The sequence below is a fragment of the Durio zibethinus genome, chromosome 14, assembly GCF_047325235.1.
Source record: "Durio zibethinus cultivar Kanyao isolate XHJ-2024 chromosome 14, ASM4732523v1, whole genome shotgun sequence".
Taxonomy (NCBI): domain Eukaryota; kingdom Viridiplantae; phylum Streptophyta; class Magnoliopsida; order Malvales; family Malvaceae; genus Durio; species Durio zibethinus.
Window position 1 is genome coordinate 21,957,213 of NC_143175.1, and position 15,460 is coordinate 21,972,672.

The 15,460-nt window shown below is 33.4% G+C and overlaps 2 protein-coding genes across 20 annotated transcripts; one reads left to right on the forward strand and one right to left on the reverse strand.

Annotated features, from left to right (window-relative positions):
* Positions 1 to 26: 26 nt before the first annotated feature.
* On the reverse strand, positions 27 to 3,761 carry LOC111294159 (target of rapamycin complex subunit LST8-like). 18 transcript variants are annotated; one of them, XM_089743817.1, is made up of 7 exons: positions 3,183 to 3,761; positions 2,295 to 2,346; positions 1,582 to 1,733; positions 836 to 920; positions 698 to 760; positions 398 to 568; positions 27 to 322 (listed from the first exon to the last, which is right to left on the reverse strand). In XM_089743817.1, exons 3-7 carry the CDS (start codon positions 1,702 to 1,704, stop codon positions 57 to 59), a joined length of 708 nt encoding a protein of 235 aa, XP_089599943.1. In that variant the 5' UTR covers positions 1,705 to 1,733; positions 2,295 to 2,346; positions 3,183 to 3,761; the 3' UTR covers positions 27 to 56. The 18 variants fall into 18 exon arrangements, with proteins under 18 accessions (XP_089599943.1, XP_089599938.1, XP_089599947.1 ...); XM_089743812.1 differs by adding an exon at positions 1,824 to 1,862 and having other exon boundaries at positions 398 to 760; XM_089743821.1 differs by adding an exon at positions 1,785 to 1,862 and having other exon boundaries at positions 398 to 760; positions 1,582 to 1,661.
* Positions 3,762 to 9,485: 5,724 nt separating this feature from the next.
* Positions 9,486 to 13,722, forward strand: LOC111294512 (uncharacterized). Of its 2 annotated transcripts, XM_089743829.1 has the most exons (3): positions 9,486 to 10,309; positions 11,279 to 11,743; positions 12,049 to 13,722. In XM_089743829.1, the coding sequence occupies exons 1-2, from the start codon at positions 9,533 to 9,535 to the stop codon at positions 11,714 to 11,716; spliced, it is 1,215 nt and encodes a 404-aa protein (XP_089599955.1). In that variant the 5' UTR covers positions 9,486 to 9,532; the 3' UTR covers positions 11,717 to 11,743; positions 12,049 to 13,722. The 2 variants fall into 2 exon arrangements, with proteins under 2 accessions (XP_089599955.1, XP_022743597.1); XM_022887862.2 differs by lacking the exon at positions 12,049 to 13,722 and having other exon boundaries at positions 9,487 to 10,309; positions 11,279 to 12,033.
* The last annotated feature ends 1,738 nt before the right edge of the window (positions 13,723 to 15,460 follow it).

The following is a 15,460-nucleotide window of genomic DNA, read 5'->3' on the forward strand; positions in this document are numbered from 1 at the left end:
GATAAAGTTTTTCTTTTACGCCTGATAAACAAAGCGAGCAAGTTCTATTTGTTGATCTAACGATTGTAATACAACATGAAACAGCTCGTTTTGAAAGTAGGCATTGCAAACGCTAAGCTCACTGTACAAACTTGTATAAATGGATAACAATGGAATTGCACATTATTCTTGAAGTAAAGCAAGAAATTGAACCTAACTTTAACATGGAGAAAGGCTCCATCATGTAGTGAACAGCAAACAGTTGCTTTATGATGTCCTTGATATGTCTTAATCTCTTCACCAGTTGACATGGACCAAAGCTTGGCTGTTGTATCAGAAGAGGCTGCATGGTAAAGGAAACGTATTTCGTTAAAATGGGTCAAATCTATGAGGAGTAACACATTTTCTAGAAAATTACTCGGGATATTGGAACCATTTTCTTTAAGTGGAGGAAGAAAGAGAATCTTTACATGATAAGCTGGCAAGCATGCGGCAAGAGACAGATAAACTTCAGTATTATATGGGGAGAGAGATGCCTTCATATTTTGCGTCGTTAGCATCTGATAGTCATACCAAAATCTGTTTGATTCTGAGCATATATTTTGAGGAATACCAGCCTGAGTGAGATGTGTGAATGGCATAAACGTAGTGAGGGCACCCAAATGGTTAGGAAAACTGGTGCGCATGATTTGGGCATGCAATATTAAAGCCAAAATACCTGTTATAAGATAGGCATCGTCGTCCACTGAGAAAAGACAGTCCATTACCCAGCGCTGATGTCCTGATACGTAGTAACACAGAAACCTTTCAAAATCAATTTACAGTCGGCTTAATATTTCTGTGGTCAAAATGATACCTTGGCTTAAAAGTTGAGACTTTAGCGGATACCTATTAAATTCCATATCTTGACAGTGTAGTGAGAAGATGCAGTGGCCAAATATCTGAAAGATATGTTAACAGGCATCTCAATGCAGGCACATAAAATTAATTGGTTTCTGTGAGAAGTAAATAAAGAGATTTAATCTTAAGCAGTAGAACCTGAGGGGTTCACAAAACTCAGGGCACATAAAATTAATTGGTGCCTGCTTCATAATATAGGGATGACCTCTTTCACGTTCTAAATCAACCTAACACAAGATCTAAACAACTTGTGAGGTATTATCCATCGTTTTCAGTAGCACATCGTTAATATTCTCAGAGCTGGCTCTGATACCGTTTGTTAGGATTTGAGACTTAAGCTCTAGACTTGCACAACTTCAAAATACGGAGATAGCTTCTTCTGCATTTTAAGTTAACCTAACACAAAGTCTACAGCAACTTGTAATATATTGTCCGTTTCGTCCCATTAGACCTCATGATTTTGATCCCACAAAAAATGCTTCACAAAGAAAAATTGATGTGAACACTTATATTTCAAGATCAATTCTAGCATAAAGCCAATGTATGACTCATTCTTCCTCTTTGGTGACACTTGCAACTTGTGAAGTGGCTCAAAGTTTGTTATATATAATTGCAAGAGAAAATAATGCCTCATCAGGCAAAACATGATAAATTGATAAAAGGCAATTGATAACAAAACTAAATCGGAGATAAAACTGTAACCTGGCTTCCTCTTAATAGGCGCCAAACATAACATGTCCCATGATTATTTGCAGCAACTACCAGGCTTCCGTCCCACGTGACTGTTAGGGCACGAAGTTCATGTTGATGCAAGAGACATCTCATGCATATGTTCTTAATTAAAAACAGCAAATCTAAGACGAAGAAAATAAAAAAAATGAGGATAGAAGAAAAAAAAAGAATACCAATTCACAGCCGCAAGAGTTAGCTGTCAAATCCCATACACGAATGTTACTATTTTAGTCACCGGATATCAACTCAGTCTACAAAATCATGGACATCCAATCAAGAAAACTTGTCTAAGGTGAGAGAAAATTAATAAAAGCGACAACAAAAACTACTTGTAAATATTCGTCACCAGGTAAATGCTGTTCAAGAAATAGTAAAGATGAACATTAAAATGTTTAAGTTTGCCAAGCACAATTTCACATACTTGTCCAATAAAATTTGTTCTTTTTTGATTCGTAACAACCAATACATTCTTCTTTTACAGTGCCATTCTCAGAACCAGAATACATCAAGTTTCTATCACATTGAAATCCTACAACCATAACATTATTTGTATGGGAATCATAGAGAACAATAAGACTAATTGTAAGAGAACAAAGTCCATGACAATCATGCAGAAATTTGTGGAAGACATACAGGCTGAGGGGTGGTGGAATTAATATCGAAAAAACGAATGCAAGGATTACCAGCTGCAGCGAGGTAGCGCTTGTCTGGGGTTATCTCAAGCCAATTAACTAGCTGCAGGCATCAAATGGCAAAATTAAATCTCATGCAAAACATTTACAGCAAAATTTAAGAATTTTGGGTTCAAAAAGTAAGGGATCAAAAACATCTAGATTTTGCACATCAGAAAACTAAGTTGCTACATTTCACTTCTAGATTCTGCACATCAAGAAACTCACGGCTACAGAAACACATAACTAAACTAAGTTGGATAAAAAACTTCATTTACTCAGTTTCTTAGAAGCACATTTTAATTATGATTTGAACATAAAAGAATGAAAATTTGCCATCAGCCATGCAACTCAGCTCAACTAGCTAGAGTTGGCAACATGAATGTTCTTCCTCCAATTTTACCAGCCTAACATCATCCCTATGTAAAGATATCCAGTAGGTCAGCCGCAGATCATTCATCTTTTTCCTTCGTGATCATCACAAACCAATCATTCATCTTCAATGCAGGGACCTCTTTTTCTAGTTTTCTATAATTAAATTGCAGAAAAAAGGTTGTTCAAGTCAAGGCCTTAAATTTGCACAACAAAATTATAATGCACGAAATAGGTCCAATAACATGCCCCCGTTGCATCCCACCACAGGATTACATCATTGGTCCCATAAAAGCTTATCAAATTTTCAAATATATATAAAAAAACAAAAGAAAAGTAGAAATAAATAAATTTATAATATTATAACAATTAGAATCACATAAAAATCATAATCGATGGTCAATATTCATTTATTTGGTTTCATAAGTAGAGCTTCTAATGAAAAAAAATATTAGTTCCTTAAAAAATTAAGATTTTACAATTAACATAAAATAAAAAATAGAGTTAAAAAAAAAAAAAAGAACTGACCGAATCAGGGTATTGACCAGTACGGTAAGAGCGGCTGCTTTTCGCCTCCCAAAAGCGAATAGTATGATCATAGCTAGTGGTTGCTAGTATTACCGACGGTTGTCATCTTAATCTACCGCTAATGACCATTAATTAACGGTTAATCATGATTAATATTTTTTGTTAAATGAAGAGATGGAGGAATAAGTGATTATGAACTTAATTGCCACTGGATCATTGAAAGAAAAAATTGAAACAAAAATTTGGGAAATTGAGGATAAACGAGACTCTTTTTAGGGTTTTGAAGGGTTTTTGAGAGAGAGAAAGGATGTGTGACAGAGAGAACAAGCAAAATTTTTGTTTTTGGTTTTTTTTTTTTTTTTTGGCTCAGATGTTTTTGACTTCTTTGTTTATGTTTGGTCAAGTTTAAGATTCAGCTCGGCCCAACAATGCTGCTATTTTTCGGCTTGACTTTATTTTTTTCTTCCATTTTGTTTTATTATTTTTAAATGAAAAACATTTTGTTTTCATCTCCTTTTCTATCTACTTGTTAACACTCTCTCTGTAACTCACTCCATCTCCCCTAGTTCTTCTCCTCCTTTTCTTTCATAGCGGTTTAGATTTCTCCAACAACCTCTGACAAAACGTAATCCTAAAATCTAACATATCGCCGCCTTTTTCTTGCCGGAAAACCCTTTTTCCGCAGTCAATGATCCTTGAAAACGGCCTAGGAAGCCGAACAGCCTTGTTTTTTTTATTTTTTTTTATTTTCTATGTTGATTTAATTTGGTTGCTGATTTTTGCTTTTATGAAATTGTGTTGATTTTTTGACGATTGTGTGGTGGCCGTTGGTTGTTGTCTGTGGTGGTTGTTATGAAACCAGGACTAGTAGTGCTTGGGTGCTAAGAATGACGTGGCTTAGGCAGTGGCCTGAGGGTGCCGGAGACTAGCTGCTGAGCTTCGATTGTCTTTGTGGCTGGTGCTGGGACTGGGACTGGCACTGCCTTGTTTCAATAGGTAGCTGCCAGGTGTGTTGAATGCTTGAGAGAATAACCATTAACCACATCATTTTTGCTGATATGAAAAACAAAAACAAACAAAAAAGATAAAAACATTGAAGAATGCTTGAGAATATTTAATGGAGAAAAAAAAAAGGGGAAAGGAAGGTAAATGGCCGAAAACCAGAGTTTGTGGAAGAGATTTATTGAGGAAATTAATTTTGTTTTTGAAAATTACTGTTTAAAGCAATTTTTTTTACCACGAAAATTAACATCAAATTCAAGGTCAAGCAATTTCTTCAAGTTCTAAGATAAACTAACAGTCAAATTCAAGGATTAATTTGGAGTTAAGGGAATAATCAATATCAAGTTCTAACTTTCAGGCCTTCTATTTTGGCGTTATGAACCTTAATGAGAATAGACATGTATTAGCTCAACGTCGAATCAGAAGCCATTAAAACTGTTCCCAAAATGTCGGTCTGAATTCAGATCTGTTGATCGAAACACAAACCTGAATGACAATCATGCTGAGCTGATGTCATTTTCTTCCATCAACAGTGCCCTTCAATTATTATCTTCTTGTATTATTCTTTTATTAGTCCTATTCTTCTTTGTACCATTTGCTCACGCATTATCATTCAATTCACAGCAGTGTACAAATCTTCCGAATAAATGCCTTCCCTTTTTTTTTTTTTCTTCTTCTTTCTTTTTCAGTTGAAAAACTTGTCTCTCCTATTCACCGTTTTATATATTGAATTGAATTAAACAACATCCTTAACATCCTTTAGTTTGAATGTTGATTAATCAACTTTTACTTTGTTTGATCGAATTGTATTATTGAAATTTTGCCACTTTCCTCCTTAAATGACAAAAGGTAGTATCTGTGGGTTCAATATCCGCTTGAGGTCACCGATGCGGCTCCCAGATGTACCCCTTAGTCGATTTAGTAATTTGGTACGGAACTAAAAAACCAATACTTCAATTAATCCTTCACCTCAACATCAATAATTTTGAATTCGAGCAAGAAAAATTATTTTTTAATATTTATATATCTTAATCCCTTGATTCAAATAATTTTATTTATATCAAATTTTTATAATTTAAAAAAAAAAAGATGCTTTATTCGTATTCAATTTGTTGAATTGATATCAAATGGAATTGGCATCGACAAGTCAAAATTTGATTTTACAAAAACATAGAGCAATTCCTTTATATATGCGACATGGTTAATGTCATTAGTCATGAATTTAACATTGCCAACGCCAAAAGGTGATTAGAGCATTTTTTATCAACGACTTTTTTGTATTTTTGTCCTCTCTCTAGATCGGTGATAATTTTTTTTCAAAAAAAAAAAGAATATATATATATAGGCTCAAAATAAACTAAAAATAGAATGGCTATTCGGTATTAGGGAAAATTATAAGGATGTTGTAGTAATTTAATTAGCTCTTAATATTAAGAATTTTGTGATGTCCTAAATACCCAAACATCGATTAAAAAAAAAATCGAAATATATGTACTTTCTCCCCTCATATATTTAAAAAAATAAGAATTTGATGGTGACATTTGGGGATTTGCAATAAGGGCAGAGCTGTTGGTAAATGTAAAACCATGACGAGACACAGACATGGAAACACAAAGTGTTCGTCGGTAACATCTTACTTACATTAATGCAATAACCACACTCACTCGTGCTGTCTTGGAAAGATAAATAAAAAGATAATCAGCATGGGGGGGATTAATCTTTGTTTATTAATATTTGAGAGGATTATAAATTACGTTCCCAGATGCTTATAGTGCTTCCCCCACCTCCATGCACGGTTTCCATCTACTCAAAATATGCGTACTTGTTTATTCATTTTCCTCCTGTTTCCTAACCACCACCCCCCCCCCAAAAAAAAAAAAGAAGGGAAGTTTAAATTTACAACCCTAGCTAGCTAGGGACTTGGATTACGTGAAGAAAATTTTACTTTTCTTCCATACCAGAAACTGTGTCCATAGTAAAATTTTACAACCCTAGCTAGCAAGTGGTATTTGATTAATTTTTGGCATTTAGATTGGTTCAATTCAAAAGTTAGTTCTTTTCCACGTATAAATTAAAGTATTTGGATGATTTGAGTATGCCATAATTTGAGGGGGGAAGTAATTTGTCTGTTTCTATTTTTTTTTTTTATGAAAAAAAAAAAGGTGTGAATGATATTTATCCAGTAGAGTGAAAATGAGAGAATCTGAATTTTGCAAGCTGAAAAATGTCAACATGGGATTTTGGTAACTGGATATATAGTTAATGAGGTGATTAATTAGATAGTGAAAGGCCATTATCTTCAAATTAAAGCTAAATCCCCTTTATGCTTTAAGGAAAAGGAGAAAGTGGAATCCATTTGTCTTAGCTTTTATCAGTGCTCAACAACCACAGTAACAAGTAAAACTAGGTGGTGAACATATATACATATAATAGCCACAAAAATTTTAGATTTATGCCCACAAACACCCAATATATGCAGCAAAAATATCTCCTCTGCCAGCCTGCCGTCTTACCATTTCAATTCACCCCATTCGATAATTTTGACCAAATATGACAAATAGGGTATCCCATCACTTTTTTTTTTCTACAATCAATCTCTCCCTCTTATAATTTGTCTTTAAATAATTCCTCTCTTGTAGGGCTAGGCTTAACCAAGTACCATGGCTGCCAGTTTTTCAGCTACATTGTAGCCACCCAGTATTTAATTCTATTGAATGTTCTTGCTTTCTGGCCAGCGGTTTACCTGAAAAAAAAATCAAAAAATTATGTGACTTGTCGATAAAATATTTAGTTTTTAATTTTAATAATTAGGGTTTAATTTTGATAACTTTAAATATAAAAAAAAAAGGTTTATTGCAGTTATGGTGCTAATTAACTTAAAGTTAAATGAAAGAAATCAAATTAATGTTCTCGAGAGAGAGAGAGAGAGAGAGGGAAGTGAGAACCGTGAGCTAGATAAGGAAAAATAAAGTATAAGAAGAATGGAGCAGTGGGCAAAACACAGTGATAGGGATTGGGACAATCCTATAAGCTCTGAAAACATTTGGGCAAGCACGAGCCGACCAGCGCCCGCACATCAATGGAAATGTTGGAATGGACTGAAAATAGTTGCCTCTTCTCCATGTGGTTTGGCCTTCAATCATATTATATTATTATATTAAATATTTTCTAGATTTCAAAAGAAAATTAATATGTATATAAGGTTAAAAACACATTCAACGACAAACTTGGTTGGGATGGGAGCCAAATCTTCCGTTGAATTTTCTTATTATATCTTTCTATTTGGTTTTTCTACTGACAAACGTCGTCTGAGAAATATATATTATAAAGGTAACATTAAATACTTTAATATAAACTGTAAATGTCATGTGTACTGATGAAATATGCATGATGTTTATTTGATTCGACATTGACGATGACATGAAACGTATATTTCAATTTTCCATTTCAAATAAATTACAGATCGCTCTATGTTATTATTGCTTGTGTAAGCATAATACATGAGAAGTAGCTCTTTTCACTCTAACTGTAGCTTTTACCTTATCTTTTTATTCACCCTCAAATTCTCTCGGTTACCATTGCTCGCGAACATGAGCTGCTTGAGTCCTACTATAGCTGTGGCCTAATTCATTTGTCAGCCATGAAAGGTTTTATTCTTTAATATTTTAAAATTGAGTTACACCGTAAAAAATAAAACATTCTGATCATTACATGAACCCTAGCATTTTCTCCTTAAAAAATGGAAACCAAATAACTTTTTTTAATTTGAGAGTCTCAAATTTTAATTATTGAAAGGTAAAAGCTGAAGATTTGTCAAAGCTAAAAAAAATAAAAATAATGTTATTTGATTATGATTGTAATTTTTTTCTATTTACAATTAATTTCTATAAGACATGCAGCCCATTTTTTTTTCTCCATGATTATCTTAGTCAGTTTACCATGAAAAGATTGCTTTATTAAATGGGCAAATAGGCAGAAGGAATTTTTTTTTTTTTGGTAAAAAAAATTAAAATAAATAAATTATTCAATCTTTTATATCAAAATAAATAATTATAAATTATATATTTAAAATAATTTTAATAAATTATCATCGATAAAATTTAAATTTAAAATTTTTTTATTAAAAAAAATAAATTATAACCAATTGAATCAATTATCGATAAAAAAATCTTTGATTTTTTGTTCTATCGCATATATATATATGACTGATAATTAAATTTCATCGTGTTTGCTTTGTGCGCCACATCAAAAATTGTGCGCATTACATGACAAAAATTCATGATGTAGGAATGTGAATATCAGTTGAAGAAAAGAAAACTAGTACATATTTATTGAATAAACAAACCATTTACTCCATGGGTTTTTTCAAAAAGAAAAAATAATTAAAGATATTAATAAAAAAAAGGGTTTTACAAAAGTTAAATAATCTAAAAGTACTAGTTGAAATTACTTTTAAAATCATTGCAATATTTATAATGATTTTATTGTCATAATGATTTCATCATTATCAACGTAAGCTTAGCACTGTTACATGCTGTTATTCAAAATATTTTTGAAAGCTTAAGCTTTCGTGAAAGAGTCCAAGTTTTATTTTAAAGTTCATAGTTACATTCATTTTTAGTATGCATGCATGCTATATACAATAATTCTTTAATTTTATTGCTTCGGGATGTAAAACCCCTTCACTTACTGGATTAAATAACATTTTCAAGTTACAAAATAACATGAAAAAACATATTCATTTTAAATTTATTGTAATATATTTTTAAAAATACATTTAAAAAATCACAAAACGATGAATAAATATATGAATATCTAACTTAAAATTTTTTCATGGGAATCTTTTTTTACTTAAAATGATCGTAAATTAAATACTAATCATTAAAAATTTAATGGATAATTTTTCTTATGTCATCATCTTAATGCTAGGAGAAAAAAAATAAACCTAGTTAGTGCTCCGCAGTAAGCCAAGTCCAGCACAATCTTGTCCAAAGCAGCATCATCAAGATTTAAAGCCCGGCCCTGTAGGTAATTTGGAAAGAATATGAAGGGTGTTTCAGTCATTATAGTTGAACAAATAGGTAATAAGTAGCAAAAGGAATTTACTGTTGGTTAACTGGAATCCCAAGTTTTACCATAAAACGCTCATTAACGGTATTTTCCTAGATTCTCTTCATACTTTTAAGTCTTTAACCAAAAAAAAAAAAAAAATTGTTTTTCTAATTAATAATCAAAGAGTTAAGACTTCTTTTTGGTCCTCATTTTGGTGATTATAACTTTCCCCTTTGCTTTATTTTAAATATTTTTTTGTTAAGCACTGTAATCACTCTCTCTTCTTCAGTCAGCTTATGCACTCTCTTGCCTTCTATCTATCTATAAAAGCAAATCAATCAAGTCTAAACTGTTCTGAATTTCTATCCCTTAAAAAAAACCCTTTTTTTTCAACCATGGCTGACTACCCTTACTCCAATTTCTTCTCAGGTTGGTTCAAGTTCAACCCTCTTCAACATTACTCATCTCCAGACACTCCTCCCCAGCAACAACCTAATTTCTATACCCAAAACTTATATAGCAACACCAACTTCGTGAGAAATGAAACCAGCAATTTTAACCCCCTTTTCCATTACCAAACCACCTGCTCATCATCATCGTCAGCTCCTTCCCCTCCTGTTAGAGAAGCCTTACCACTATTGAGCTTGAGTCCCACAAGGCATGACAAAGAGGACCAGGAACAGGATGATGAAGAACAAGATCAAGATCAAGAGCTATATGCTTGCACTGCCATGGATGTAGACAAGAGAAAAGGGAAAGAGGAAGTGCGGAGGCTGCTCTTGAGTAATTACAACAGTGGTGCTGCTGCAGCAGCAGCTGTTGAAGATGAAACTGTTACTGTTGCACTGCATATAGGGTTACCAAGCCCTAGTGCTTCAGAGTTGGCTTCAGTTTTATCATCTTCCTCAGAGATCACAGACAAAGATGGGGATGGTGATGATTCTGGTTACCCATTTAACAGACTCAACAAGGGACAATATTGGATCCCTACCCCTTCTCAGATTCTTATTGGCCCTACACAGTTCTCTTGTCCTGTTTGCTGCAAGACCTTCAATAGATACAACAACATGCAAGTAAGTTTCCATTTCTTGAATTATTGCCTCTATTTTTTGCCCTTTTTTTCCAACTTAAAAGAGGGTAAGTTGAAAAAACAAATACATCCGAATTCTTTTCTTCTTATGACTTTTCGCCTGATGGAATCTTAAGCTTTTTTTTATTTTTCTTTCCCAAGCTTGGATTTTAGAGAAGAAATAAAAGCTGATTTATCCAATGGGTATTTCCTTTTTCTTTTCTAACACATTTTCTGGATACCTATATCTTGTGCTTCTTTTTATTATTATTTTTTATTTTTTTGCATGGCTTGTGGGTTTTGTGGTTTGAATAAATCGTTCTGATCCAAACTGAGTCTCGGATCAGTACCTTCTTTTTTGTGATTGAACCACACAGGCAATGTTCTTTATGCCTTTGGTACTTTGAAGTTTGTGCTTTACTCATGCCAGGCAGCGTACAACTGAAATTTTTGCAGTTTTTCAGAACTTGGATGTTCCTATCAAAGCAACAAATTAATCTGTTTGAACCTTCAGTTTACCACAAAGTATTGCAGACATGATCAAAATCCCATACCTGGGAGATATCGTTTCTCAATCTTCTAAACCAGTCGAAACTTATCCAACTCAATTTCGCTCCTCAATATAGGGATGGGCTCCACAATTGGGGTTGAGCTGGGGAATTTATTTTGCTTTATGAAGAAAAATTATTTCCTTTTTAACAAGACAATTATCATGAGATTGTCTTTTGGAAACATATCAACAATTGTATTCAAGATAAATATTGTCACTCAATTTATATAGTAGATTTCTATGAGGAAAAAAAACTCACTTTTTCAAAGACACCCAAAATTGTATGGAGGTTCTAATTTGTTTTTTTTAGGTACAAATATATACTCAAGATTTTGGTCTTGGCGTGTCTGCAGATAACTTTTGCTGTTTTAATTTTGTTGGCTTCTACTGATTTTTTTTTTTCTTTGACTCAATTCTGTGCAGATGCATATGTGGGGGCATGGATCTCAGTATAGGAAAGGGCCTGAATCACTAAGAGGAACACAACCAACAGGAATGCTAAGGCTTCCTTGCTATTGTTGTGCACCAGGGTGCAGGAACAACATTGATCATCCAAGAGCAAAGCCACTCAAAGACTTCAGAACCTTGCAAACACATTACAAGAGGAAGCATGGGATCAAGCCATTCATGTGCAGAAAATGTGGCAAGGCATTTGCTGTGAGAGGAGACTGGAGAACCCATGAGAAGAACTGTGGAAGGCTCTGGTATTGCATTTGCGGCTCCGATTTCAAGCACAAGAGATCTCTTAAGGACCACATAAAGGCTTTTGGGAATGGCCATGCAGCTTATGGCATCGATGGCTTGGAAGAAGATGATGATCCTGCATCTGAAGTGGAACAAGATAATGATTCCATGCATTAATTGAATAAATGGAAAAAAAATTAAAAGGTTATGAAGGAATGGTTAATTAATTCTCTAATTATAAAGCTTTGTTTGCCAGGCTTCCAAAGTAGGAACTATATATATATATATATATATATATATATATATATCTATATCTATATCTATATATATATATATATATATATATATATTATATATCAATTTACATGGGGAAACCTGCTTTTTCCTCCTTTTTTTTCTTTTTGGTTTCCTTAATAATGTAGGGACCTTAACATCCAAGTTAGGCTAAGTTCTTGTATATCCATTTTCCTTTCAAACTGATCATTTCAGTGGTTTCTTTCTCTTTGCAGTGTGCTTTTCAATCTTCCTCAGAATAGGCATGGTGAATAATCTCATATTGCTTAAACTATTACTCACCAAAATGGAAAACAGAAGCTGAAACTAAAGACCCTTGTTGGTAAAGCATATTATTGATGCTGCATTAGACGATAATTATGATATACTCATTGAAAAATAATACAATGAAAAATCTATATTTTTTTTTATATAATGGTGAAATGTTTCACAAGGAAAAGTGCAGTTATTTTTTCTGAGCACTGTCAAATATTGTTTAAAGCAAATTTATTCTTCTTTAGTTATAAGTTTCATGAATAATGAAAAGGATTTATGGGGGTTTTTTGTATAATGCCAAAGATCATTCTTTCCGTGGAAATTAATCATTCTTCTTCTGTTTACAGCCACTTTAAACCATGGAAAATCCTATGATTTAAGAAAGTTGAGATACAAAGGCATCCACCATATTTATGCACATACATATAAATACAAATACGTGTGCGTATATTTATGTGAGTGGGAGAGGGCTGAATTATGAGAAGATAGCAAATTACATGATGAAAGGAAACTGTCACTGATGTCATGGCTTAGCTACTTGGAAAGATCAAGTGATAGACCTTTGACAAATCATGGATGATGGATGGATATATATTGTTTGGGTTCAGTTTTCTGTAATTGTTTGCAGTGAAGCTTTTTGGAAATAAGAGATGACCACTTCCGCTAATTCTAACTTTTAGGGGATGAAAATGAAGATATACATGCATGGATGATCAGTGTGGGGTTTTCGTTTCTGACTTGTTAGCTTTAATAATTCAATTTTCCTTCTTAAGATCCTCATACGAGTCTTCGCCACTCCCACAAGTCTCACAAATTGGATAGCGAAGGGATGTGCATAAAGCAAGCTGACCACTGGATAACAAGACAGGTGAGTATATTTTGTTCCAAATGTAGTTGAAATATACTTTTCATCCTGCAAACAAATCAGCTTTTTGGTGCATATGATGCCCTTTCGCTTTGATTAGTGGAGAGATGTGTTTGTTGATGGATGGAACATATACCATTCGAGAGATTCACTATTATTACCTGCAAAATTCAAAGCAAATGATTAGCTTTTGGCAGAGAGAGAGGGGGTAAAAATATGATTTTGGAAATTTGGAACGGGGGAGGACACCATAGAAAGATGGGTATATAGCTAGGAGCAATATAGTACTACTAGTAGTCTATATAAGATGTTAATAAGATTGGGAGGGATGGGAGTTGAATGGATCTTGTTGGCAGCTTTCTTTAGAGAGAGAAAGGCATGGGCAAAGGGGTCAGTCAGGGCCAAAAACTGAAACAGCGTGGAGCCCAAGCTCCGTTGGTTGGGCAAATCTGCAGCATACACTGACGCGCCTTACAGTGCATACACACCCACTTCTGATGGATAAACTGTAGCATGAAACGACATTTCAATCAGTCTTTGACCATCTCTCTCTCTCTCACACAAACAGCTTTCAAAAATTCAGCCCTGCAATTTGCTGTTGTAGTGATTGCAAGGCATGTATGCAATATTTGCGAGTGTTCCCAAGAACTATAATGATGATGAGGAATACTATGAGAAGAAAAATAGGGGACAAAATTTAGTGATTTTCCCTCTCTAAGAAACACCGCAGAGTTTTAGCAGGCCACATGTGTCAGTTGATGGCCCCCGGGGCATACCAATTTCTATGTGTACTGTTCTATATCACTCTCCAGATCAACCAACAGTATTAACTGAGAAAAAATCAGAACCAATTCGCATTTATTGACATTTAAACTTACCCTTTAGCTGGGAAGACCCCCCCCCCCCCTGGGGCCATTGTTCTTCCCATTAAGCAACTGACCTTTCTGGCTATCTTTTACATACATATCAGTGTTATCACCTTTTTTTATTTTTCTTTTCTGCAAAATTGCCATGGCTTTGAAAATTACTATCTTTTAAAACAAATAAATTACCCCAAGTACTTATATACGTATTAACTCAAGCATTCATGTACGTGCATGATCTGTCAAGAATCCTCTTAATTACAAAATGAGAAGTTTTATGGGTCTAACTCCAAGATAATTCTTCAAGATCTTTGAATTTCTTTAATAGAGGAAAGAAAAGGTTCAACATGCAGATTAACAGAAGCTCATTATTCTTCTTCTTTTTTTCCTGTCTAAAAGTTGAAGACAGCCTTTACTACTTAAAATCCCAAGGCAACCTACCTTAGTGTATTTTTTTTCTGATATTTTCCCATTATCTAAGTTGTTTTTTCAACATCAGTTTTATAAATTATACTGCATTTTCCCATGGCCTTGTCAAGGAGACCAAGCATCCTACGAGAGAATATATATAGTATAAATAATTTTTTTTTTTATTTTGCCTCGTATTGATATTCCAATACACAAAGGAGACAGCTTTGTCTCCCCATGGGCTCGAATCACGACCTTTTTTCTACAAATTCTTAATAAATAGGGACACCAATCCCCTCCACTCAATATTTTAGAAAGATTTTTTTTTCTCTTCTTTTCGTGAAATTCAAGGTATATTACGACAAGAATACCATGTTTTCTTATGAAATTAACGTAAAATCCAGGGAACTTTCACCTAATTTGCAGATCCACATATCATTTTTAAGTGGTCCATTTAAATTTTTTCAGTAAGTGCTGATGCACTTCAAACAAAAAACTTTTACTCTGGTAAGTTAAAACTTCATTATTTTCTTATCAACAAAAAAAAAAAAAAAAACAAAATTGAATATCATTATTAGATAAAGCACAAATTTGATCACTTTAGCCAAAAAAAATCTTGAAAGGAATACCAAAAAAAAAAAAAAACCAATTAAAGTACTTTTTTTAACAATTATTATTCAAATCTAATGCTAGTATAAATCATGGTGAATTGTGGATGGTGACGCATGTCATTATATATTAAAAAAAAAAAAAAAAAGGTATGGACACCAAAGAGCTAATGAAATTCACTTATTTTTCAGTGAAATGATGAGCAATGTCTTCCATGTACACATAAATACTACATGACCCAAAAAAAATATATGAACCAAACTGCAAGAAAGGGAATTTTGAGGTAGGTCTAACCCTCAAAGTTACGAGACAACTTTGTTTGAGAGGCCCCAACAAGCAAAAGGAAAAGGGGAAAAAGGTTGAAGAAATAATCTTGTCTCATGTAATCTTGTCTCATAATCACACTCACCTTTGAAAAAGGAAAAAATAAAATGAGATAAAATTATTTTTTAAAAAAAGGAAAAAAATTATAACAAGGGGAAACAAAAAAAATCCAATTCATTTGGACTATACCATCTAGAGATATATGATCTCTTTTTGCCACGATCATCATTATCCATGACCAATTTGCTTTTCTTTGATTCAATTTCTTTTTTTATGCTAAAGTTTAGTTGCTTTGGGTGCTAG

What these genes read in the sequence shown, in the direction of transcription:
- LOC111294159 (XM_089743813.1), bottom strand. Translation starts at nt 1,704, where the DNA reads ATGAGATGTCTCTTGCATCAACATGAACTTCGTGCCCTAACAGTCACG. An exon ending in GCCTATTAAGAGGAAGCCAG is followed by an intron (nt 921 to 1,581) that starts GTTACAGTTTTA and finishes CATATCTTTCAG; the next exon opens with ATATTTGGCCACTGCATCTT. An exon ending in AAATGGTTCCAATATCCCGA is followed by an intron (nt 323 to 397) that starts GTAATTTTCTAG and finishes TTTACCATGCAG; the next exon opens with CCTCTTCTGATACAACAGCC.
- LOC111294512 (XM_089743829.1), top strand. Translation starts at nt 9,533, where the DNA reads ATGCACTCTCTTGCCTTCTATCTATCTATAAAAGCAAATCAATCAAGT. An exon ending in ATAGATACAACAACATGCAA is followed by an intron (nt 10,310 to 11,278) that starts GTAAGTTTCCAT and finishes AATTCTGTGCAG; the next exon opens with ATGCATATGTGGGGGCATGG.